This window comes from Neovison vison, chromosome 13 (assembly GCF_020171115.1).
Source record: "Neovison vison isolate M4711 chromosome 13, ASM_NN_V1, whole genome shotgun sequence".
In the NCBI taxonomy this organism is placed as follows: domain Eukaryota; kingdom Metazoa; phylum Chordata; class Mammalia; order Carnivora; family Mustelidae; genus Neogale; species Neogale vison.
The window spans coordinates 73,467,094-73,491,508 of record NC_058103.1 but is presented as its reverse complement, the minus strand read 5'-3'; the positions used below and the strand labels follow the sequence as shown (position 1 = coordinate 73,491,508).

The following is a 24,415-nucleotide window of genomic DNA, read 5'->3' as shown; positions in this document are numbered from 1 at the left end:
TGCCTATCTTTACCATTTCTGTCTGGTACATTTCAGATGTTAGGGTTGGAAGTGACAGCCAAGAAATCCCTGGGATTTTGCAGTCACTACCTGACAGCCCTTCAGGTGGCCTTTAACTTCAATTTCCTCTCAATCTTCCCAACACACTGTGCGATCTTGTTAATAGGGCCCTTAGCGTCTTCTTAACCACTTCAAATATGGCCGCTGAGTTCCAGTCTCAGTTATCACCTAATCATAGCAACAGCTCTGGCTTCATGCCCATTTCCAAAAGGGCCTCTTCCCGCGAGGCTGAAGTTCTGAGTGCGCAAGCGCAAGCGCAAGCGCACTCAGCCCACTTCCCGGCAAAATGGCGGTAGGTTTAATGTACGGTCGCCGGGAGCTTCTGCGCCTCTTACGGCCACAGCGTCAGGTAAGGCTACTCCAGTGCTGAGCGCCAGGACCCAGCCCTGCCCCCATGATCCCAGCCAGAGACAGCTCATGCCAGGAACAGCCTGAGCAGACGCTGACCTCACCGGGACCTGCCTCTCTTGACCTAGGCTCGCATGCGTACATGGGAGGGTTACGTCCCCGACCCTTCGGGCTCAGCTGCCGCATATTGTTGTCGCATATTGTCTGTGGGTCCCGATGTCACCCCTGCCACGGAAACGTCAGCCTCGACCTCTGTGCTCCGGGGTGGACCTGCGGTAACCGAGAGCCAGGCCGCACTAAGTGCATGCCTTCGGGCCAGCCATCTGCGCGCGGAGCGTAATAGTGACTTCACCTGTGGTAGAAGGTTGTGTGCTTCGTGGCGAATGAACATGTTTAGTGACATCTGCTCCTGATAAAGGGGCTCCATCCTTCTTTTACCCTCTCCAGTTCCACAGCGTCGCAGGGCCCTCGCATTGGCCGCGGAAACCGCTGACTGCGGGGCTCCTCTTTCCAAGCGGCCGGTGCTTCAAGCGCCCGCACTATGTCGTCCTCGCTGGCTCTGGACCCCGGGGCCTCAGTACCTCCGTGATCTTGTTCGCAGAAGCCCAGGTAAGAGGCGATTCGTCCCTGCGACGTTAGGAGTAGTGTTTGTTGGTCGGTTTTATTTTGTTTACAAGGAAGAGGGATGTGGCACACTCCATGCAGCTCCCAAAATTGTAGCATCAGTGGGGAAATAATTGAAAGTACAGCAGGAGAGATTGATGTTATAAACAAGGCATTGTTTGCCATAATGGTGGCAGGCCCCTGATGGTGTATGAGATATGATTCCAGGTGTGTGTGTGTGTGTGTTAGAAAAGTTACAAATTTCATATGAATGACTTCTTGGGTATTAATATTTCTGATGGTGAGACCAAGTGAATATTTTGGTCTTAAAAACTGAATTGTTTTAAATGAAAATTAGGATAGTTTCAGTATCTGCAAAATTGTGCCAGTGAAACTCAAATGACCGTGAAGTTTGGAACACTGATAGAAGAAATATCTTCCTAATAGGAAAGAAAGTCAGGAAGTCTTACTTTAAGTAACTTGTCTTCCTGTCCAGAAGAAAAAGTAAGATGTCCTTTTAAGCCTTGAATTCTGTGTAGTCTACACTGTAGACTAACCCGGAGAACAAGAAGTAGAAAGTCAATAGAACAACTTGATACTAGTTATTAGGGGGCCTGTGATTTCTGTATGTCCCCTCTACTGAGTATTACACATGACTTCCTTTTGCACAGGTTCAGGGCCCTCCTGCAACTCCCTCACCCACAGCAGTACCTGAGGTGGCTTCTGGAGAAACCGCAGATGTCGTCCAAGCTGCTGCAGAACAGAGCTTCGCTGAACTGGGTCTGGGGTCATACACCCCAGTGGGACTGATTCAGAACTTACTGGAATCTATGCATGTTAACCTAGGCCTACCTTGGTGGGGGGCCATTGCTGCATGTAAGGGAGACACATCCTGGCCAAGGGTAGAAGAAATGGGAACTTAGGGGTAGAACTTTAAAGATAGCCTTTCTGTAAGTGGGTGGAGGGAATACAGCTGACCCTTGAACGACCTGTGGGTTAGGGGCACTAACCCCGCCCAGCAGTTGAAATTTCATAACTTTTGACTCCTCAAAAACTTAATAACCTACTGTTAGAAGCCTTACTGATAACATAAACAGTTCGTACACGTTTTGTATGTTACATGTATTCTACATTCTTACAATAAAGGAAGAAAAAAATACATGTACAGTACTGTTTAAAAACAACAACAACAACATATGCTTGGGCCCAGGGAGTTCAAACCCCTGTTGCTCAAGGGTCAACTGTAGTTGCAGAAGTTTAGGGGTCAGAAAAGCAGATGATTCAGACAAGGAATAGAGGCTCTTGATCCTTAGATACACACTACTACTCTTTCCTAAAGGACATTATAAAACCACTGGATCACATGGAATTGAACAAGGGTAGATATTTAATGTGAGCATGGGGTTAGAGTAAGGAGACCTTGTTAACAGTGAGGAAGCTTCCCTGGTTTAGATGATAGGTCAGGCCTGGTGCTTAAACCTCTCCCCACGCACCCACCCCTGCCGCCAGTTGGAAGGTGCCCACATTGTTTCTCTTGCAGGCTAAGACTATACTTGAAATTCTGTTCTTCCTACACCTTGCTCTGGTGATCATCCTTTTCCCTAGGCCTTCAGCTTCTCTCTCTTTACTGCCCTATTCTGAAAATATAAACATGTTCAAATATAAACCATGGATTTCTTGAGGGAAAGTCCCTTCTTTTCATCCTTAGTTCTTTCTTCTTTCAAAGCTCTTATTTAAAAGACTGTTCTGTATGCAGTGGACTTACTTCTTTCTTCCCACTCAGCAATCTGACCTTTTCTTTTTAGCAATCTGACTTACTAAAACCACCTCATTTTGTCAGTGACATCATTATTGAACCTATTTTTCATACTTGATCTTTCTGTGTTAGACACTTTTTTCCAATTTATTTTATTGTAGTTTATATACAATATTACATTAGCTTCAGATGTACAACATAGTGATTCAAGATATATATTATGAAGTGATCACCATGTAACCGTATAAAGTTGTTACAGTATATTAACTGTAAGTCTCTATGCTGTACATTACATCCCTGGATCATCTTTATTTGCAACTGGAAGTTTGTACTTTTTTTTTTTTTTTTAGTTTATTTAAGCCAATCCCTGGGGTGCCTAGCTGGTGTCAGTTGATGGAGTGTGCATATCTTTATCTCAGGGTCATGTCATGATCCTGACCCACACGTTGGGTGTGTAGGACTCGAATTCACAACCCCGGGATCAAGAGCCACATGTTCCACTGACTTAGCCAGCCTAGCACCCCTGGAAGTTTGTACCTTTTAATTTCCTCCCATTTTGCCCATCTTCTCTAGTCCCCTCCCCTCTGGCACCCAGACTGTTCTCTGTATCTATGAGTCTGTTTTGTTTTCTAGATTTCACACAAGTGAATTATATGATGTTTATCTTTCTCTGTCTTACTTCACATAGCCTAATACCCTATAGGTCCATCTGTGTCACTGATGGTAAGAGCTCACTTTTTTTTTTTCTTTTAAGATTTTATTTATTTATTTGACCGGCAGAAAGGCAGGCAGAGAGAGAGGAGGAAGCAGGCTCCCTGTGGAGCAGACAGCCCAATGTAGGGCTCGATCCCAGGGTCCTGGGATCATGACCTGAGCCAAAGGTAGAGGCTTTAACCCACTGAGCCACCCAGGTGCCCCTCACTTTTTTTTTTTTAATCACTGCTTAATACTCTGTCGTGTGTTTATATGCCACACCTTCTTTATTCATTCATCTATCTACAGATATTTAGGTTACCTCCATATCTTCACGATTGTAAATAATGCTACAGTGAACTTACAGGTGCAAATACATTTTTGTTTTGGGGTTTTTTGGGGTTTTTTAAGATTTATTTAAGAGAAAGCAAATGCGTCTTTCCAGACTCCCCACTGAGTGTGAAGTTGGACACAGGGCTGTACAATTTTGCATTCTCACCACTGGTGCACCAGGGTTCTCTTCTCCACATCCTTCCCCCCACCCCCAGAGATTTCATTTATTTGACAGAGACAACACAAGCAGGGAGAGTGGGAGAGAGAGAAGCAGGCCTCCTGCGAAGCAGGGAGTCTGACTCGGGTCTCAATACCAGGACCCTGAGATCATAACCTGAGCCAAAAGCAGATGTTTAACTGACTGAGCCACCCAGGTGCCCCCTTAAATATGAGTTTTTCATATATGACCTTTCTTATAGTAAAGTATATTCTCTCTAAACACAATTTATTGAGAGATTTTATCTTGAATGGATGTGGAGTTTTGTCAAATGCTTTTTCTGCACCTGTTGAGATGATCATACATTTTTCTTTCATTTTGTTAATGTGGTAAATCACACTGAATTTGTGAATATTAAACCATCCTTGAATTCCCAGAATAAATCTCACTTGATCAGGGTGAATCATCCTTTAAATATATTATTAAATGTGTTATCAAATATATTAAATCATCCTTTAGATACATTGTTATAAATTATAGTGGTTGGGTAAAAAAAAAAATTTTAATTTTTTTTATTTATGTGACAGAGACCGCGAGAGAGGGAACACAAGCAGGGGGAGTGGGAAAGGGAGGAGCAGGCTTCCTGCCAAGCAGGGAACCCAATGTGGGCTTGATCCCAGGACTCTGGGATCATGACCTGAGCTTCAGGCAGATGCCTAATGACTGAGCCACCCAGGCGCCCCAGTTTGGTAATATTTTGTTGAGGTTTTTTGCATCATTTATATTCAGCACAGATTTTGGCCCATATAGTTTTCTCTTTTTTTAATGTCTTTGTCTGCTTTTGGTATCTGGGTATGCTGGCCTTGTAGAATGAGTTTGAAAGCTTTTCTTCCTCTTCTATCTTCTGGAATAGTTTAAGGATAGGTATTAACTCCTCTATGTTTGGTAGAATTCACCTGTGAAGTTATCTGGTCTTTGGAGTGTTTTTTGTTGCGATTTTGATTGCCCATTCAGTTTCATTACTAGTAATTGGTCTGTTCAGATTTTCTATTTTTTCCAGATTTAGTTTTGGAAGATTGTATGCTTCAGGGAGTTTATACATTTCTTTTAGGTTGTCCCATTTGTTAGCATGTAATTGTTTATAGTACTGTCTTGCAATCCTTTGTGTTTGTGTTTCCTAGGTGGTGGTGGTTGTTAAATTCCTTCACTTCTGATTTTATTTGGGCCCTCTTTTTCTTAATGAGTCTGGCTAAAGCCTTACCAATTTTATCTTTTTTAAAGAAACATCTCTAGTTTTGTTGATCTTCTCCATTGCTTTTTTAGTCTATTTCATTTGTTTCTGCTTTAATATTCATTATTTCCTTCCTTCTACTAACTTAGGGCTTTGTTCTTTTTTTGGTTCATTTAGCCGTAAAGTTAGATTGTTTGAGATTTTTCTTTCCTAAGATAGGCCTATACCACCATAAGCTGCCCTCTTTGGTTTGTTGGTTTTTTGGTTGGAACATGTAGGTCATTTACACTTAAACTAATTACTGATAGATATATACTTCTTACCATATTTTCTTCTTTTTTAAGATTTTATTTATTTATTTGACAGAGAGAAAGATCACAGGTAGGCAGAGAGGAAGGCAGAGGGGAAAGGGGAAGCAGGCTCCCTGCTGAGCAGAGAGCTCGATGCGGGGCTCAATCCCAGGACCCTGAGATCGTGATCTGAGCCGAAGGCAGAGGCCCAACCCACTGAGCCACCCAGGAGCGCCTGCCATTTTCTTAAGTAACCTCTACATCCAATGTGGGGCTTGAACTCAGGACCCTTGGGTCAAAAATCACATGCTCTACTGACTGAGCCATCCAGGCGCCCCTACTTCTTACCATTATATTGATTTCTGGTGGTTTTGTAGTTCTCTGTTGCTGTCTTCTCCCTTGTAATTTGGTGACATGCCTTAGTGTTATGTTTATATTCCTTTCTCTTTATTTTTATGTGTTCTATTATAGGTATTTGGTTAATGGTTACCATTAAGTTCCTATTTAACACTGTATGTATAGAAATCTTACATAAATGTATGTAAGTTGATGGTTGCTTTAAATTCAAGTGGATTCTAAAAATACTAGTCCCCCCTTCCCACATTTTATGGGGTCTTGTCCCCCCAAGCTTTAAAAACTTATTTAGAAAACCTGTTAAATAATTGTGTAATAATTTGAATGGGTAGGTTATACAAAAAAATGGCTTGAAAATTCCCACATTGTTTTTAACATTGTATCTTAGAATTAATATTCTAAGATATTTGTGATATTCTAATATTTTTGTATCCCTTGACTAATTATTGTAGGTCTAGATGATTTTACTACTTTTGTAACCTTCACCCTAGCTCTGTAGGTAATTATCCACTACCTTTAATATATGTTTACTAGTGAATTTTTTTTTTCATAAATTTTCTTATTTCTAATTCTGGCCTTTTCTGTTTTGAGAAGTCCCTTTAACATTTCTTTTTTTTTTTTTTTTTTTTAAGATTTTATTTATTCATTTGAAAGACAGAAATCACAAGTAGGCAGAGAGGCAGGCAGAGAGAGAGGAAGGGAAGCAGGCTCCCTGCTTAGCAGAGAGCCCGATGTGGGACTCGATCCCAGGACCCTGAGATCATGACCTGAGCCGAAGGCAGCGGCTTAACCCACTGAGCCACCCAGGCGCCCCCTTTAACATTTCTTTTACAGGGCTGGTTCAGTGTGGATGAACTCTTTAGCTTTTGCTTATGTGGGAAACTCCTTTATCTCTCCTTCAGTGTGAGTGATAACCTTGCCAGGTAGAGTATTCTTGATTGTAAGTTTTTTCCTTTCACTATTTTGAATATATTATGCCACTCTCTTCTGGCCTTTGAAGTTTTTGCTGAAAAATCAGCTGATTGCCTTATGGGGGTTCCTTGTATGTAATTAGGTTTTGTTTTGTTTTGTTTTTTCTTACTGCTTTTAAGATTCTTTAACTGTTGGCATTTTGGTAACTAGTCTTACTGTGAGTCTCTTTAGGCTCATCTCTTTTGGGATTCTCTGTGCTTTCTGGACTTAAATGTCTCTTTCCTTTGCCAGGTTAGGGAATTTCTCAGCTGATAGGTTTTCTGTCCCTTTCTCTTTCTTCTCCTGGATCCCTATAATGCCAGTGTTAGTTAGACCTGATGTTGCCTCACAGGTTCCTTAAACTGTCTTATTTCCCTTTTTGCTGTTCCATTTGCGTGATTTTCACTACCTTTCAGATCACTGATTTGTTCTTCTGCATTACCTAATCTGCTGCTGAATCCCTCTAGTGGACTTACTTCAGTTACTGTATTCAGCTCTGATTTTTTTTTTCATAGTTCTCATTTTGTTCATTCTTTGGAGTTCGGTGGGTATGTTTATGGCTATTACTCTGACCTTTTTATCTGGTAGATTGTTCATCTCTTTAGTTGTTTTTCTGAGGTTTTGTCTTATTTCATTTATAACATGCTCTCTGTTTCATTTTTGCCTAACTCTCTGTTTCTTTGAATTAGATCAGTTCTGTCTCTTGGTCTTGAAGGAGTAGCTTTTTGTAGGCATCCTGTGAGGTTCAGTAGTGCAAACTTCGAAGTCACCTGATCCAGGTGCCCTAGGGGTTCTTTGTGTGGACTGCATGCACCCTCCTCTTATGGCTGGGTCACTGTTGGTGCAAACTCAGTGGTTTGCAGGGCTGTCCCCTGACACAGCTGTCTGCTGGGCTCAGCCACAACTCCTTCAGGTATGCTGGTAAGCAGGGCTGTCCCCCATCCTGTCTGAGGTCCTGCCACTGCTGCTGTTGGGTGGGAAAGTGTCGGGGGTGGGTCTCAGCACAACTGGCTACAAGGCCCAGCTGTGACAGCTGTATTCCACTGATGGGGAAGCCAGGCCTCCTGTGTGGCTGACTGTGAGGTCCAGCTGCTGTGGGTACTCAAGTATATGCAGGACAGTGGCTGCTTATTGGGGGTGTGGCTCTGGTGCAGGCTCAGGCCATCTGGGTGTGGCAGGGGTAGGGAGCCACTTAAGGGCTCTTGGCCTGTGGGTCACTTGGGCTGGACAAGCTGGTGCTAGCACAGTAGATGGAGAATATCAGAAATGGTGCCCGCCAGCTCTTCCATCCCCAGATTATGTTCCAATAGATCCCTGCCTTGCCTGCATGCCCCAGAATTAGTCCGTGAATCTCCTTCATGTGTGGCCCAGGTGTAAGCCTCGCTGGTTTTGTTGTTTTAGTTTTTTAAGATTTTATTTATTTATTTGATAGATAGAGATCACAAGTAGTCAGAGAGGCCGGCAGAGGGAGAGGAGGAAGCAGGCTCCCCACCGAGCAGAGAGCCCGATGCGGGGCTCGATCCTAAGACCGTGACCTGAACCGAAGGCAGAGGCTTTAACCCACTGAGCCACCCAGGCACCCTGTCTCGCTGATTTTCAAAGCCAGTGTTGTAGGGCTGGGAACCCAATATGGGGCTTGGACCTCTTGTTTCACAGTGTCTATCTCTCTGGTTGTGAAATCCCTGCCACTGTGGGTCCTGACTAGACCCTGTCTGGCCTCCTACCCAACTCAAAATGACTTTTTCTTTATATCCTTAGGTGTGTAAGATCTGTTTTGCTAAAGTTCTTTATACAGAGGTAATTCTATATGGAGTTGTAGATTTTGGTATATTCTTGAGAGGATGTAAGCCCAGGATCTTTCTTCCTCATCCATTATGATCCCCTTGGGCCTAGGGTCTGAATAAGACACATTAGACCTTGAAATCTCTCCCTTGGCTTTTGTGATCATCTTTCCTGATTTTCTTCTGGTCTTTCTAACCACATCTTTCCACTGCCACTGCCCAGTTCTCAGTCTACTCCTTCAGGGCTAGTATTTTCCGTTTCATCCTTAGCTTCCCTTCTCTTTCCACCCCATATCAACCATGGTAAGGTTGATAAAGCCTAATCCCATATTCCCCACTGCACCACCACCCTCTCTTCTCAGCCCAGCCCACCTTCCTTGTCTACAGATAAACTAAATATTTTTTGAATGATCAGGAAATAGGAAGTATAAGAAACAGGAGAAACAGGGAGGAACGAAAGTAGTAAGCCACCAGATTACTTCCTACCCTAGGGATTTCTAAGATAGTGGCTTTCACTCTTCATTCCTAGGAGCCCCCAATCTATAATGGTGCCTCTGAGAAAAGCAAAGGCTAGAGCTTGAATAGTTCTGTAGCCAGACTACTCTCTCTCTCAGAGCAGTTCTTATATATCTATTTTCTCTCTTATGTATATTGGGGTTATACTTAAAGAGTTGGGGTTAGGGAGATTCCACTGATAATAGAAAACTTCAGACATCACTATCTAGAAAAGTATCTTGTCTCACCTCCTTTTCTTCAAGGAAATAAACAGTATCCCTGGCCATTCCTTATAGAAGTTAATGCTAGAGTTTTGTGAGGTCAAAGCAGAGGACTAAGCCTTGCAGGAACCAAGTCATCCCTGCCCTTTGTTACGTGTTCCTTCAGCAGGTGTCACAGTATTGAAAAAAACTAGAATAAAAAAGACCCTTTTAATGAGGACCTAAAAACCTTCAGCCTTCTAACTGCAGGACTGCTTTGATTTCACTCCAGTCCTGTCTCTGTTTTCCAGGTACCGTCCTTGCCCGCTGCCTGGTGTTTCCTCTCATCGTGAAGGGCCAGCGAGAAGCAGCCAAGATCCATAACCACATGCCAGAGATCCAAAAGTTTTCCACTCGAATCAGAGAGGCCAAGTTGGCCGGAGACCATGCTGAGTGTGAGTCAACTGCAGAATGCACACAGGAGAGGACACATCTACACTCTCCTGACACGCTGCTGAGGGAAGGGAATGGCATATATCAGGAGTTGCTAGAAGTGGGCAAGTTCTAAAGGTCTACCTGCTTCTTGGGCCTAATGTTTCCAGTGATTGGCCAGGGTCAGGTAGAAACTTTATGGGTCAGGTGATAAGGATGGTCACTTCCATCAGTGTAATTATTAACCCAACCATTAACTTCCCCCTTTACAGTTTACAAGGCCTCCTCAGAAATGACACTTTACCAGAAAAAGCATGATGTTAAATTCTTTAGACCTCTTATTCTACCTCTGACTCAGGTAAGCAAAAACATTTTCCTTATTTTATCCTATACCAGTCAGATAAACTCCTGTTTCCATGCCTTAAACCCCCAAAAAACAAGTGGTGGTGATAGGGTTTTCAGTAATAGAGAAGTGAAAATGTCCCCTTTGCTAAAGGGTACTGATACTGTTTATCCTGTGTTATAGGCCCCGATCTTCATCTCCTTCTTCATTGCCTTGAGAGAAATGGCCAACCTTCCTGTGCCCAGCCTGCAGACAGGTGGCCTTCTGTGGTTCCAGGATCTCACTCTGTCTGACCCCACCTACATATTACCACTAGTGGTCACTGCTACAATGTGGGGTGTCCTTGAGGTAAGCTCAGGTTGGCTAAGTGCCAGGCCTGCAAAGTGGAGAGTGAAGAAAGTAGAGTTGATGGGTTGAAATCTGAGCCAGATTCTCTAGAAATGACATGCATTTGTTTTGTTTTTGGTTTTTTTGGCAGTTAGGTGCAGAGACCGGTGTGCAAAGTTCTGATCTTCAGTTGATGAGAAATGTGCTCAGAGTGATGCCCCTAGCTGTCTTGCCCATAACTATCCATTTCCCCACGGTAGGTAATAGTTTAGGAACTGGCTCCAAGCCTTTCCATCTAGCCTAGCCATCTCCCATCAAGCTGACAGCAGAGGACAGTTCCTGAGTCCTGTCTCTTTCTCCTCCTCCAGGCGGTGTTCATGTACTGGCTCTCCTCCAATATGTTTTCCCTGGTCCAGGTGGCTTGCCTCCGGATTCCAGCCGTACGGACTATACTTAAAATCCCCCAGCGTGTTGTGCATGACTCTAGCCAATTACCTCCACGGGAAGGTTTTATAAAAAGCTTCAAAAGAGGTAAGTGTTCTTATTGAAACACGACTGGGGGAAATCATCTAAAAATGGGCATAGGACCCAGTGTCTTCCTCCTCTTTACAACAGGGTGGAAAAATGCTGAACTGGCGCATCAGCTCCAGGAGCGCGAACGACGCATGCAGAATCACTTGGAACTAGCTGCCAGGGGTAAATAACCCTTGCAGGCTCTATTCTCTGATTTGTTTCTTCCTTTCCTTCATTCCTCAAGGTTTGTCTTCTCTTGCCCTAGGTCCCTTACGACAGACCTTTACCCACAACCCACTGCTAGAGCATGGAAAGAATCAGCCTCCCAGCACCCCTAACAGCAGCAGTGCCAAGCCAAAGCAGCCCTGGCGTGACACACTGGGCTGAAGTCCGTTCCTGCTCAGACTGGTGGGAGCTCTCTCCTCAGACTCGGCGTCAGAACAGATTGGACCCGGAGTCCTTGCCCCAGACCTAGAAGTGCTGGGGCATAGAGCTCTTCCTTTTAAAAGTGGGTTCCATTAGACTCAAACCTAAGTGTAAAAGAGCCAAGTGATCTTGCCAGCCACAGAATCAGTAAACCTCTGTACTACATGCTGCTTCCGAATACTTATTAAACAGGGAAATGGATGGTGTGTTCCAGAAAACTGAAGACTACATCGACTGGGGATTGCTCCTGCCCATGCTCTTAGGAAGTGCCTCAACATTGTAACCTGGCATTACAAGCTTACACTCCCACCCCATACGTGAGTTTTTCCATCCACATTTATCTCAGGATGCTATAAATATTCAAGAAGTACATGTGCTCAGAATTCTTAGATATAATTAGGCTGTTACTGAAAAATCTCATTTTGCTAGAGCAGCTTCGGTGTGTTCTCTTGTATAGAGTGGTTGCATCAGCTGACTTGAGAGGAAAGAAATACTCAGATACTTTCAAGCACAAGACTGTTTTTAGTGTTCCTCTTGGGTCTCTGGGACCATTCTCAAATGAAACCACTCAAAGTTTAGAACATAACCCTTTTATTATCTAGCACCTGTGACAGTTTCATGTCTCTAAAGGAGACAGGAATTTCGGAGCATTTTTGGCTCTTTTAAAGGAAAAGGAGTGGGTAGGCACACCCAGAGGTGAGTAAAAATCTTAACACGGGATCAAGCCCACACCTGACATGCTCCCCACCACTGTCTGTTCCAGAATTTTTTAAAGGGACAATAAAGCAATGTGTAGCAAAACAAATAAATTACTTTTCATCTCTTAAAAGCCAGGTTCGAAAACTGAAGGCATCTGTCCAGAAACCTGGGCTGAGCAGCTTCAACCAAGTGTACTTTCCTTTTCACCTTCCTTGGCTCCAGTCAGTAAGGGATGAGAGACCCCTGCTTTCCACATCTCAGGATGGATTCTAAACAGTATTTAGTCAGACTTGGGATCTCGTTGCTTGGGTATCTCTCCTCCATCTTCCAAATCCATCTCTGCAGCAACGGACATACACAGGACCTGGAGGTACCATGTAGCAGAGGCTACAAAGAGAAATGTGAGTCAGAACTAAGAAGAGGTCAGCTGAGCTCAGTTCAAGGGGCACTGAACGGGGCTGACCTGAGGGATAATTCAGTTAAGCCTAACAACCAGAAGGCCCTATGGCGAAGCTGACTTGGGAGGCGGGGGACAAGATGTGGAGGGGTGGAAAAGGCCATACAATAGCTAATCATCTTGAAGATCCAAAGGCTTACCCACAATCCTTCGTAGGCAGTGAGGTCGTTTGTGTTCTGGCACTCTGATGATGAAGAAGTAGAATGGCAAGCCCGAGAGGGCAATGCCAATGCCGATAAGGGAGTTGATGGTATCACTATAAAGTGGCACGGCCACCAGGAAGATGGTGCAGAGGCAGAAGACAATGGGGAAGAAAAGGCTGAGCTGGAGGGCACAGAAAACAGGTGGAGGTTAGGCAGGTATAGTAACAGTTTCTTCTGTGAAGATGAGAACACTGATCCTTTCCAACCCCTTCACCTCCACACCCAACTACCACCAAGTCCCAGGCAAAGGTAGGATAGAGGTGGATTACCTTGAGGGGACGAGGCCTATCAGGCTCCTTCCAGCGCAGGTAAAGCTGACCCACAATGGAGAGCCCCACAAAGAACCAGTAGCTGAAGCTATAATAGTTAATGAGTTGGAAGATGTCCTCCACACACAGGTAGATCAGTGCCATGACACCCTGCGGACGGACACAAGCCCGGGTCAGCTCCTCACAGCCTTGGTCACTGAAGCCACGCTCACCCGCATCTGTCCTCCTCTGTTCCCACAACCTTTAGCACCCTAGTTACAGCATCTCCTTCCTTTTCTAGTAAGCCAATGGCCTCTCAATTTGTTTTTCAGGCCCATTCTTCAAACCTTTGCCAAGTTAACCTCTGTAAAGCACAGATCAGTACAATTCCTCACAAATCTTTTGCTGAAGAACCTCTCTCTCTAGTGGCTCCAACCTACATTTTCAGCTTTTATCTCCTATTAACCAACTCCATACTGCTTTGCCCTAGGACTCTGATACGGTCTTTGGGTTTCTTCAATGCCCTTTTTTTTAAAGTAATCTTTATGTCCAACATGGGGCTCCAACTCACGACCCTGAGACCAAGAGGTGGCATGCTCCACTGACTGAGCCAGCCAGGTGCCCCATCTACCTCCCCACATACTGTTTCATTAACCTAAAGCCCATCTCTACCTTTTGCAGCCTAACCTTAAAAATCCACTTCAAATGTACTTTGTCTAGGGGCGCCTGGGTGGCTCAGTCATTAAGTATCTACCTTTGATCCCAGTGTCCTGGGATCAAGCCCTATGTCAGGCCCCCTGCTTGGAGGGAAGCCTGCTTCTCCCTCTTCCGCTCCCCATCTCACGGTGTCTCTGTCAAATAAGTAAATAAGATCTTTAACCAAAAAAAAAAAAAATTATATATATAATCTAGAAGTACCTAGGGGGCTCAGTCACTTAAGCATCTGACTCTTAGTTTTAGCTCAAGTTGTGATCTCAGGGTCTTGAGTTCAAGCCCATGTCCGATTCTGCCCTCCCTACGGAGTCTGCTTAAAAGACCCTCTCTCTGTCCCTCACGCTGGCATGCACTCTCTCTCAAATCTTTAAAAAAAAAAAAAATGCACTTTGTCTAAGAAGTCTTACCGCCTTTACCTTCTACTCCCACAGAAGATCATTTTTCCCTTAAACATTATGTCATTTACTATCATGGCAGTCATTTCATTATAATCAGTGTACTTTATGCTTTATCCTAGACTGGAAGAGTTACCATTTTTCTTTTTCGAGAAGATAGTTTTTCCACTAAATTTTTTAGAGGTTTTGGGAAAGCCAGAACAGTTGCTTTGCTGGTTTTTGTTGGTTTTTATGATTTATGTATGGTGGTGGGAGAGAGAGCAAGCCTTAGGCAGATTCCATGTTGAGCATGGGGACTCGACCTCACAACCATGAAACCATGACCTGAGCTGAAATCATGTCAGACACTTAACCAGGTGCCCCCACTTCTTCTGTTAACATTTCCCCCTAGTCTGCCTTTCAGCCCCATCCTTGAGGTTACTTACATTGAAGAGTAGTGCAGGTACTGGCGTGAACCGCTCAACATGAATCATGCAGATGGCATCAGGGAGGTGGCCTTCTCTTGAACCCACAAAGAAAAGCCTATTTTGGGTAAGATAAGAGAGACTGAGAAACTTGTGGGATACTGGGTGGGGCTGGTTCACATGCCTCCTAGCACTCCTGCTGCCCTCCCCTCCTTCAAAAGAGTGTGAATAATATGGAATAGGGTTCAGTTTTGAGATGAGTGAGAACTGGAGGCTGCTAATGGAAACAAGAACAAAGGGGTTAATACGATTTGGGGAACATAGTGACTGAACTCTGGGTCCTTTAAGTCCTACCCTCCCTGCCGCAGTTCTTCACAACACCCACCCCCCATAAAAGACACCACTCCTACCTAGAAGCGGCCACAATGGAGGCATTGAGGCCACCAAAGCAGGACAATGCAACTGCAAACGGAATTGTCCAGTTGAAAATTCCAAAAATCTGGTCTGCAAAAGTCTAAGAGAAAGAAACAGAAGGGTCATTAGGATCTAAAAAGGATGAAAGCATGCCCCCAGAGGTCCCTAATCTAACCAACCCTCCTTCCACAGCTGGGGTGACAACCTTGTAAGCCTAGTTTCCCTACATCAAATGGGGCTCAAACTCAACCCCAAGATAAAGAGTCGCACACTCAACTAACTGAGCCAGGTAGGTACCCCAAGCATAGTCCTTTCAAGGACTACCCCCTTTCCAGGACTTTCAGGACCTACAATATTCCAAAAAGCCCACAAACACACCCTCAGCCTTCTTCTAGTGAAAATTCTTTACCACAGCAACGGCATCACTGGCCAGGATGTCCTTCATATCTAGCACAGTGTAGTAAGCCACATTGGTCAAGATGTAGATGATGGTGACAATGGGCATGGAAATGCCAATGGACAGAGGCAGATTCCTACAGCCAAATAGAATAATGCAGACATTAGTCTCAGGGTCACATCCTTTAATCCTCAGACTCTTAACACCAATCCAGGGATGGGTCCTCCTGTTTGTTTCCCCAGTGCTTTTGCTTTTGAAGCTGTGTACAATAGTGACTTCATTCTTGAGCTCAGAGATTAAAGAGCATCAAGGGAAAGGAATATCACATTTAGAGAAAAGGCTAACCAGCAGAAAAAGAATTAGTAAAAAACAATGTCACTGTGTAATAGCACAGAAGACAGGTGGGGGTGGGGAGGTGGCCAGTGGGGGTTGTTTTTTTTTTAACATCCCAAGCCTCTATTCCCTTTACAGGATTGCCAACATTGGGAAATATGTCTTAAGGTTGAGAAATATAAGAGGAAATTAGGGACGCAAATTGTGAAATCCAGAGAGTAAGGTCCTCAATGACCAGAACAATGTGTGTATCTAAATAAGCAACTTGGGAACTGGGTTCACTCCATCCCCTTACTCAGTCTGAGAACCTTGGGGGCTATCCTAACCAGTGGCTAGGAGAAAGACACAAAGACAAGGTCCTCTAAAGCAATAAAGCTATGACTTTCATAAACATTCTTAACAGTGTGGGGGAGGGGGCATACTCAAGTCATTTAGCTTCTGTCCAGTAGGTGGAAGCACCACCACTGACCCAGGGCCTCAGTCCTACTTCTCTCTTCTGCTCCCAGGATTGCAACACTGGCTGTGCACCAAGAGGAGTTTATTGTTTTGACTTAAAAATTTACAGAAACTCCACTCCACTCTTGGAACATCTTAGTTCCAAGAATCATTGAATCTGAGAGCCAGGAAGGGCTCTGGAGATCACATCATTCAACCCCCTCAAGTTACAGATAAGGAAGCTGGCAGCCTTGGCAGGGGACTCAAATCAGTGGAAAGACAGGCTCCAGACCCTTTGACTCCCTGTCCAGTGCTCTTGTCATTCTGCATAACTGTGGAATAATTTAGAATAACAAGGCTGAAATAATGCTGTTAAACACTGACATCTACCACTATGTCAGTACAAATTTGAGAAACCAGGAAGGGCTCGAAAAGAAAATAGGGAAGTTTGGGGGCATCTGTGACCTAAAATTATGTGGGAATAAGGATAGGTGAATATTAAGGAAAACCCTTAAGAGAAAGCACACATGAACAGATACAACCTGCTGTACTTACTGGAAGAATGAAAGGACAGATGGGAAAAGGCCTGCGGTTAGCCCTGACAAGCTATCTCTCTGGCCTTTAGGCCTCGCATCTATTCAAGTGGAGCTGGTAAAATCTGTCTCGGTGGCTATGGTGAGCTATCTCAGTAAATGATAGCTATCCTTACTGCCATGGAAAACTGATGGGGAGATACCTACCTCTCAGGATTCTTGATCTCTTCAGTGACATAGTTGAGCGTGTCCCAGCCCGAGTAAGAGAACAGAGCCGAGTACAGTGCCAGGGCAATATCACCCATTGCAAATGATGAACCCTCAAAAGAATTCTCAAAGTGAGTCGAGGCTCCTAGAATCCAGAGAACATGCAAAGGCAGAAGGATTAGCGGCCTACCCCCAGCTTCAAAGTGATCCGGAAAAGGTGAAGAACATGGCGCTCACCGCAAGTGAGGGGCTTAGAACCCCTTCCGCAGCAAGGACACTGTTAAAATGGAACCAGAGACAGCATGGGGATCCTGACAGGAAAGACTGGGGGCAGCTTGCTAGGGTAAGGAACCATTACAGAGCAGAAGGCCTATAGAACAGAAGTGATGTGGTTCTGTCCTGCCCTATAAGCTGCCCCATCCTTACCCGCTTTCTAACACTACAAACAGCTGGTACGGGATGGAAGAAGGACAGCGCTTATTATGCCCAGGGCAACAGACTAGCAGGGCAGACTAGTGTTCCTGCCTGGAAATTGGAGGGGGGTGGGTACAAGGAGTTCATTTCTGCCCTTGCAGAACTTCCAAGGGTAAACCAAACATAGCTACACCACTGGGCTAGACAGGCGGCTAAAGCCAACTCCCAGGGCATGACGATCAGCCCTTTTGCCAAGATCAGCCTCTGGGAGCATGCAGAGAAGACAGGTTTGAGGTCAGCCTGTGTACAAATCCCCACTGACGTACCAGGAGTTAGGGACTTGGGCAAGATACTTAATTCTGCAGCCTCAGTCTCCTCCTCTATAAAATGTAAATCATGTCACCTAGCAAATGAGAATGCACAAAAGGCATTTAAAGAAATAGGACGCAAAGAAAATGCACAAGAGTTCACTGCTATTCCAGCTTACCCTGGCCAAGTCTAACAATGCCTGCGATGATGACGGCGATCAGTGCCAACACTTTAGCATAGGTGAAGATATCTTGTACCAGTGTTCCCCACTTGACATAGGCACAGTTAATGAAGGTTAAGAGACCTGAAAAAATAAGAATTCTGATCGATGAATGACCCTACCACCCAGAGAGCCTACGACCCCCAAGCATTACTTCCAGAAGCAGTCATCAAAACAGACCCATTGGCCAAAGACCTGAGCTATTTGAAATCTCTGCCCAGCAGGTCCTCAGCATTAGCATTCAAAGGCCCCGCTGAGGTGTAGGCAGCACCACATATACCGTCAGCACTTAATCGGGAGGAAACAAAGTAACTGGATTTGCTTACACACAACAGTGCTCCCAGCAGTGGGAGGTGACTGGCAGCCATACAGGATTAGTGATGTTTTCTGGCTATGGCTTTGAAAAGTCACTGTCCTCCCAGCTTTGCACCCCTTTACCTCCTGATATAGCCTCCAGGACTCAGCAATCTATGGTATTGTTAACCTTGGCGATTCCTGTTGTGACTTATCCAGTGCTGGGCCAGCAGGTCAGGACGTGTGGCCAAGGATTAGAATGGGGGCCAGACTTCCTGCTCTGCCTGCCAGCTCAGCCACTTGTTTTTGTACTTGGAAAGATCCTTGGAGCCAAGGTTCCTATAGAGTGGGAATGGCATTTTTCCTGATGGACAATGCAAAAGAATGAGCCACAAACATTCCTTAAGTCCTACCCTGGGGTAGAAGCAATAATTTTACCCCTACAAGCTCTGGGAAAATTCAGAGATCACCCTTAGAGCCAGGGTGCTTAACCTAGGGCTTCCACAAGGCCTGAAATTCCTTGTAAATAGTTAAGTACACATATCCAAAGAATATGCATTTTTTCTAAGAAAAAGGTCCATAGCCTTTGTCAGAATCTCGGGGAAATCTATTTTCCCCCAAAAAAATTTCAATCCACTACTGAAGAAAAAATTCAAGAAAGGAAGCCCACGTTTGCTGTTAGGCTGCCCCGTAGTCCCAGGATGTGGCTGCGAAGAAAGTGAAAAGAAAGGATTCTGAGAGCCCACTGAATGTTCTGGATCCTACACCAGCGTCTGAAGTGGGCAGGCCCCTGCAGCCCACCTCCACTGTGGAAGCCAATCACCTCACTGCCCCTGCCTTCCCAGCTCAGCCACAGGAGCTTGAGGTGGAAGGCTTGCCAGTCCTTATAAGAGCTCCAAGGGCAAGGTCAGAATCAGCCTGCCTTCTTTCCCAGTAGAGAAAGGGAGGTCTGGTGTTGGGCTTGCATGCTTCACAGGAAGCCTCCTCCCTGTCTCAGTTCTGGCAGAGGCAGGTCCTTCATTGTCCCTAATCCTCCTGTTTTCTTGTGTCCTGGCCTCACCACACTGGCCCGGAAGCATCTTCATCCTGAGAAGCAGTTAAGACCAACCTCAAGGAACAGCTGGATCGTCTTCTGTCTCTCCCTCTCCCTCCTTTGCACCCCTCCTGTCTCCTGGCTGCCCAAGCTCTTTTTTCCTCTTCCCTAGAAAGGGCATCCTAGTCCTACACAAACACTTGCCTTTCTACCTAATAAACAAGACAATAAACAACCAAACAGTATCACAGGGTTGGGCAAGACTACACCCATAATTCCTCAATTCTAAGTTAATAATTAAGGACAAGCACACAGTCTCCACTAGCACCCCACAAAGTGACAGAAGTGTCTGTATCTCAGCCTCCACTAATCTTTCAGACCTGTTAATCCTCCGCAGTCAATCACCCATCCTTTAATCACCACTGGACTTCTGTTTCCAGCCAGCCATCAGCCCTCCTGCAACTTCTCTCCATTGTGTAGCCCCTACGCCTCACCCTTGGTCTCTGCTGCGGCCTTACAAACAGGACCTGGCCCAGGTTTTTCTTCCTTTCGTTCTTTCTTTTCTAAGATTTTATTTATTTATTTAATTGACAGAGCAATCGAGAGAGGGAACACAAGCAGGGGGAGTGGGAGAGGAAGAAGCAGGTCCCCATCGGGACCAGGGAGTCCGATTTGGGGCTCGATTCCAAGACTCTGGGATCATGACCCCAGCTGAAGGCAGACGCTTCGCAGACGCCTAATAACTGAACCACCCAGGTGCAGGTGTCCCCCAGCCCTGGTTTCTGATTAGGAACACCAGGGACAGGGGCACCTGCCTGGCTTAGTCAAGCATCTGCCTTCCCTTAACCTTTGGCTTGGTCATGATCTCTGGATCTTGGGATCAGGCCTCACCTTGGGCTTCTCCCTCTCCCCTTGCTCAGGATTGCTCACTTGCATTCTCTCTCTCTCTCTCATTCTCTGAAATAAATAAAAAAATCTTTTAAAAAATTTTTTAAAAAGACAGACAGACCAGGGACAAAAAGGGGGAGGCACCTGGCTGGCTCAGTCAGTAGACCACGCAACTCTTGATCTTGGGGTCCTGAGTTCAAGGCCCATTGGGTCCAGAGCTTACTGAAGGGGGGGGAAAAAAAAAAAAAAAAACACAACACCAGGGGCACCTGATGCTGCACTATTCACAAGGGAAGGGATCACCTTGTTGAGGTAGACAGTTAGCCCTCAGGGACCCACAGTCACAACACCAAGCCGGGACAGGCCGAGTTCTGGCTCAGTCTACAGCCATGTGCCACAGGGAGCTGCTCTCAGTTTTGCCAAGGCCTGTGGGCAGCAAACAGACAACTCACCGCCCTTTACTACAACAAATTCTGAAATGAAAACAATGGACGTTGCCATTTTCATCCCTACCACTTCTCTACGTCAATTCTGTATCCATCCATTTCATACCCCTCCTTTGACCTGCCGGTTTTTCACCCTCCCCAGTACCTGAGCCTTATTTCTCAGCCATTGACCCATCTTCCGGCCTGACCTTTCCTCTGGAAAGAAACCAGGAGCAGAGGAACTGCCTGAAGAGAGCTGGCTCTCACCTTCTCCAGCACCCAGCTTCCTTGGGGCCTCTTGGCTATGGGGGCAGGGAATGGGTATGCCAGGAGCACCGCTGACTGGGCTCTTTGCATCACCCACAGCTGACACAGCTCACCGGAGACCCCAAAGCCCAGCCGAGTGTACTGTTCCTACAGTGAGGCCCAACCTCCTGTTTCAGAGGCAGGGAAAGGAGGGGACCATAGCATTAGAGTAATATGGAGGCAACTGCAAGTCAGCTTCAAGGACAGAAATGCCCTACCCTCCTACCTCGAGGGTGTAATTCCATCTCCACCCGACATTGGGCCAAGTCCACAAGAAGATGGCCTGAAATCACCTTGGACCCTTGACTCACATGCAGTTCCATTCCTGCTTTGACCTGCTTTGGAGGAAGACGCTTTGAAGGAGCCACTCTCACAATCCTCTCAAGAGATGCTCTGGGCCCCTGGGTGGCTCAGTCATGATCCTGGAGTCCCAGGACTGAGTCCCAGGATCAAGTAAGTGGGTTGGGTTCCCCACGGAGCAGAGAATCTGCTTCTTCCTCTGACCCTCCGCCCTCTCATACTCTCATGCATACACTCTCTTTCTTTTAAATAAATAAATCTTTATTTTAAAAAAAGAGAGATGCTCAGTGCCCAGTCACTTGGACCCACGTTAGGCTCAGGTCGTGATCCCAGGATCCTGGGATCTGGCACCAGGATCCCTGCTCAGTGGGGAGTCTGTTTCTTCCTCTCCTTTGGCCCCTCCCCCAGCTCATGCTCTCTTGCTTGCTCTCCAAGTAAATAAATAAAATCCTTTTTTTTTAGTGGTTTTTTTTTTTTTTTTTTTTTTGACAGAGATCACGCGTAGGCAGAGAGACAGGCAAAGAGAGAGGAGGAAGCAGGCTCCCTGCTGAGCAGAGAGCCTGATGTCCTCGATCCCAGGACCCTGGGATCATGACCTGAGCAGAAGGCAGAGGCTTTAACCCACTGAGCCACCCAGGCGCCTCAAATAAATAAAATCCTGAAAAAAAAGGGAGGGGGCGGGGAGATGCTCCTAAATGGTCAGGGGCTCTCCTGGAGGAGCAAGCAGGCTAGTCCTATAGCTCTAAGGCCCAGCAATGGCTGCAGAGAACTCAAAAGCCAGGAAAGCACCCACATAGGTTGATCCAGAACAGAACAAAGTGCGTAGGCCCACTCGGGATCGGATGCCCAGATCTGATTTAGATGCCACACTAAACAGTCCCTGAAAAAGAACATTAACCCCACAGTTCTCCCCACACTGTTAGTTTTGGGGATGTTTTGTTTTCTTCCAGCACTGTTAGTTTTATATACAGAGAATAGGCCACTATTCAGCGTATTTTCTGCTTCAAATTCCCAGGGACTATAAAACCTCAGTACTTTATGAGACAACTCATCCCATTTTTTAAAGAGATCAACAGCTCTTCCTTCCATAAAGCCAAAAACTTTTTCCTCACCACTTCTATCCAGTAGTCCTAGACCCCGCCTCTGGAACCACACAGAATTTGGCTAACTCTGCATCCCCATAATGGCCCTTCTTATCAAAGATTAACATCCTGTCCCCCTGGAAGCTTCCCCCTTTCAGATTAAAAACCCAGTTTCTTCAGCCTCCACTGTGCAAATGTGGCTGCCAGGCTGCTCACCACCGAGGTTCTCCCCTCTGCATTCACTTCACTTTGTCAGGATGTCCCTAAAAACAGGAGACCCACACAGAACACTCCAGACACTTCTGCAGACTAAGGGGTCTCATTTTGAATTCACTGTCAACTACAATCCCACCTCAAACTGATGAGCATTTCCCTATCCCCCTTTTGGGCCTATAATAGTGATTTTTGAAAATGATTTTATTTTTTTTTAATTATTTATTTATTTGAGGGGTGCCTGGGTGACTCAGGTCATGATCCCAGCATTCTAGGATCAAGTTCCCCTGCATCAGGCTCTTGAACAGGAAGCCTGCTTCTCCCTCCACCTCTAACTCATGCACTCTCACTGTCTGTCTGACAAATAAATAAAATCTTAAAAAAAAAAAAAGTTTTATTTATTTGAGAGAGAGCATGAGCAGGATGAGTGGCAGAGGAAGAAGCAGACTGCCCGCTGAGCAAGGCGCCCTATGTGGGCTTCAATCTCAGGACTCAGGGATCATGACCCAAGCCAAAGGCAGGCACTTAAACTGAGCCACCCAGATGCCCTAAAAGTAATTTTTTTAATCCCAAATATGAGATGTTAACATTTATTCCTAGCAACTTTCCTCTGAAATTTTTAGAGATCATTCCCAACTATTAAAAATGGATTTTCCCCCTTAATTTTATCAGGCATGTCAAAAATCTTCAATTTTGTGAAATCTGCAAATTTGATTAGCACATTCTCTGAGTCTTCCCTGAAGTCATTGACAAAAATGTTGACTAGAGGGGTGCCTGGGTGGCTCAGTGAGTTAAAGCCTCTGCCTTAGGCTCAGGTCATGATCTCAGGGTCCTGGGATCGTGCCTGCATCGGACTCTCTGCTCAGCAGGGACACTGCTTCCCTTCTTCTCTCTCTGCCTGCCTCTCTACCTACTTGGGATCTGTCAAATAAATAAATAAAATCTTTAAAAAAAAAAAAAATGTTGACTAGATAGGCAGAGCCCTGTAGTCATGACTATAGACCTTCCCCTATGCTGTCATTATTCTACATCGACCAAGAATCCATCAAACTACTCTTATCTAGTCCACCTTTTTCTACCTCTTCAACCAGAATATCATGAGAGGGGCACCTGGATAGTTCAGTCGGTTAAGCATCTGCCTTCTGCTTAGGTCATGATCCCAGGATCCTGGGATAGAGACCCATGTCAGGCTCTCTGCTCAGCATGAGCCTGCCTCTCCTTCTCCCTACTGTTCCCTCCCCGGGGCCTTGTACTTTCTCTTTCTCTGTCAAATAAATATATGTCTCTCTGTCAAATAAATAAATAAAATCTTTAAAAACAAAATAAAATAAAAAATAAATTTAAAAAAAATATATGAGAATTTGCCAGGAACTTTTCTAAAATCCGTATGCGTCTCTGCTCTTGCATTCTAATGACATATCCAATGATCCAAATGAAACAGCACATATTTACACAAGAATGTTCATCGCTTTTTAGAAATAACCACAGTTCCATAGAGCATGTGATTTTTTTCTTTTCTTAAATATAATCTCTACACCCAACATGGGGCTCAAACTCAGGACCCTGAGACAAAGAGTCACATGCCCTACCAGCTGAGCCAGTCAAGAACCCGAGAGTGTATGATTCTTCATCTCAGGGTCCTAAGTTCGAGCTCCGTGTTGGGTATAGAGTTTAGTTTAAAAAAATTATTGCAGGGCGCCTGGGTGTCTCAGTCATTAAGCTTCTGCTTCGGCTAAGGTCAGGATCCCAGAGTCCTGGGATTGGCCCGCATTGGGCTCCCTGCTCAGCAGGAGGACTATATATATGTCCCTCTCCCACTCCCCCTGCCTCTGTTCCCTTTATCACCGTGTCTCTCTCAGTCAAATAAATAAATAAAATCTCTAAATAATAATAATAACTGCAAAAATAATCATCAAATGCCAATCAAGAGTAGAGCAGCTAAATACAGTGGAATACTAAATAATGAAATATCTACAACTATAAAAATATGAACTTTACAAACATATTAAGTGAAGAAGTCAGGCACACAAAAAAATGCATATCCTGTATATCCACTTACTTAAGAATGGCCAAAACAAATCTATGCTACTAAGAAGGATAGCATTTTCCCTTTGTGTGTGCATGGAGGACAAGAGGGAGTGACTGAGAGAACACAAGAGGGGCTCAGGGGGCTGGCTTTTTGATGTGGATGATGGTCAC

General features: G+C 45.1%; 2 protein-coding genes across 6 annotated transcripts in view; one reads left to right on the top strand and one right to left on the bottom strand.

Annotated features, from left to right (window-relative positions):
- The first annotated feature begins 312 nt into the window (after positions 1-312).
- Positions 313-11,458, top strand: OXA1L (OXA1L mitochondrial inner membrane protein). The gene is made up of 10 exons (XM_044230032.1): positions 313-409; positions 856-1,017; positions 1,683-1,887; positions 9,564-9,707; positions 9,957-10,042; positions 10,211-10,375; positions 10,506-10,610; positions 10,723-10,885; positions 10,970-11,050; positions 11,133-11,458. Exons 1-10 carry the CDS (start codon positions 347-349, stop codon positions 11,252-11,254), a joined length of 1,296 nt encoding a protein of 431 aa, XP_044085967.1. The 5' UTR covers positions 313-346; the 3' UTR covers positions 11,255-11,458.
- Positions 11,459-12,035: 577 nt separating this feature from the next.
- The window catches only part of SLC7A7 (solute carrier family 7 member 7), a 34,744-nt gene continuing 22,364 nt past the window's right edge, over positions 12,036-24,415 (bottom strand). For all 5 annotated transcript variants that reach the window (XM_044230029.1, XM_044230027.1, XM_044230028.1 and 2 more), the window contains exons 3-10: positions 17,634-17,759; positions 16,733-16,877; positions 15,237-15,360; positions 14,824-14,927; positions 14,435-14,531; positions 12,922-13,071; positions 12,590-12,773; positions 12,036-12,379 (exon numbers count right to left, since the gene is read on the bottom strand). In XM_044230029.1, the coding sequence (XP_044085964.1) occupies positions 12,273-12,379; positions 12,590-12,773; positions 12,922-13,071; positions 14,435-14,531; positions 14,824-14,927; positions 15,237-15,360; positions 16,733-16,877; positions 17,634-17,759 (1,037 nt within the window). In that variant the 3' untranslated portion in view covers positions 12,036-12,272. The remainder of the gene's footprint in view (positions 12,380-12,589; positions 12,774-12,921; positions 13,072-14,434; positions 14,532-14,823; positions 14,928-15,236; positions 15,361-16,732; positions 16,878-17,633; positions 17,760-24,415) is intronic.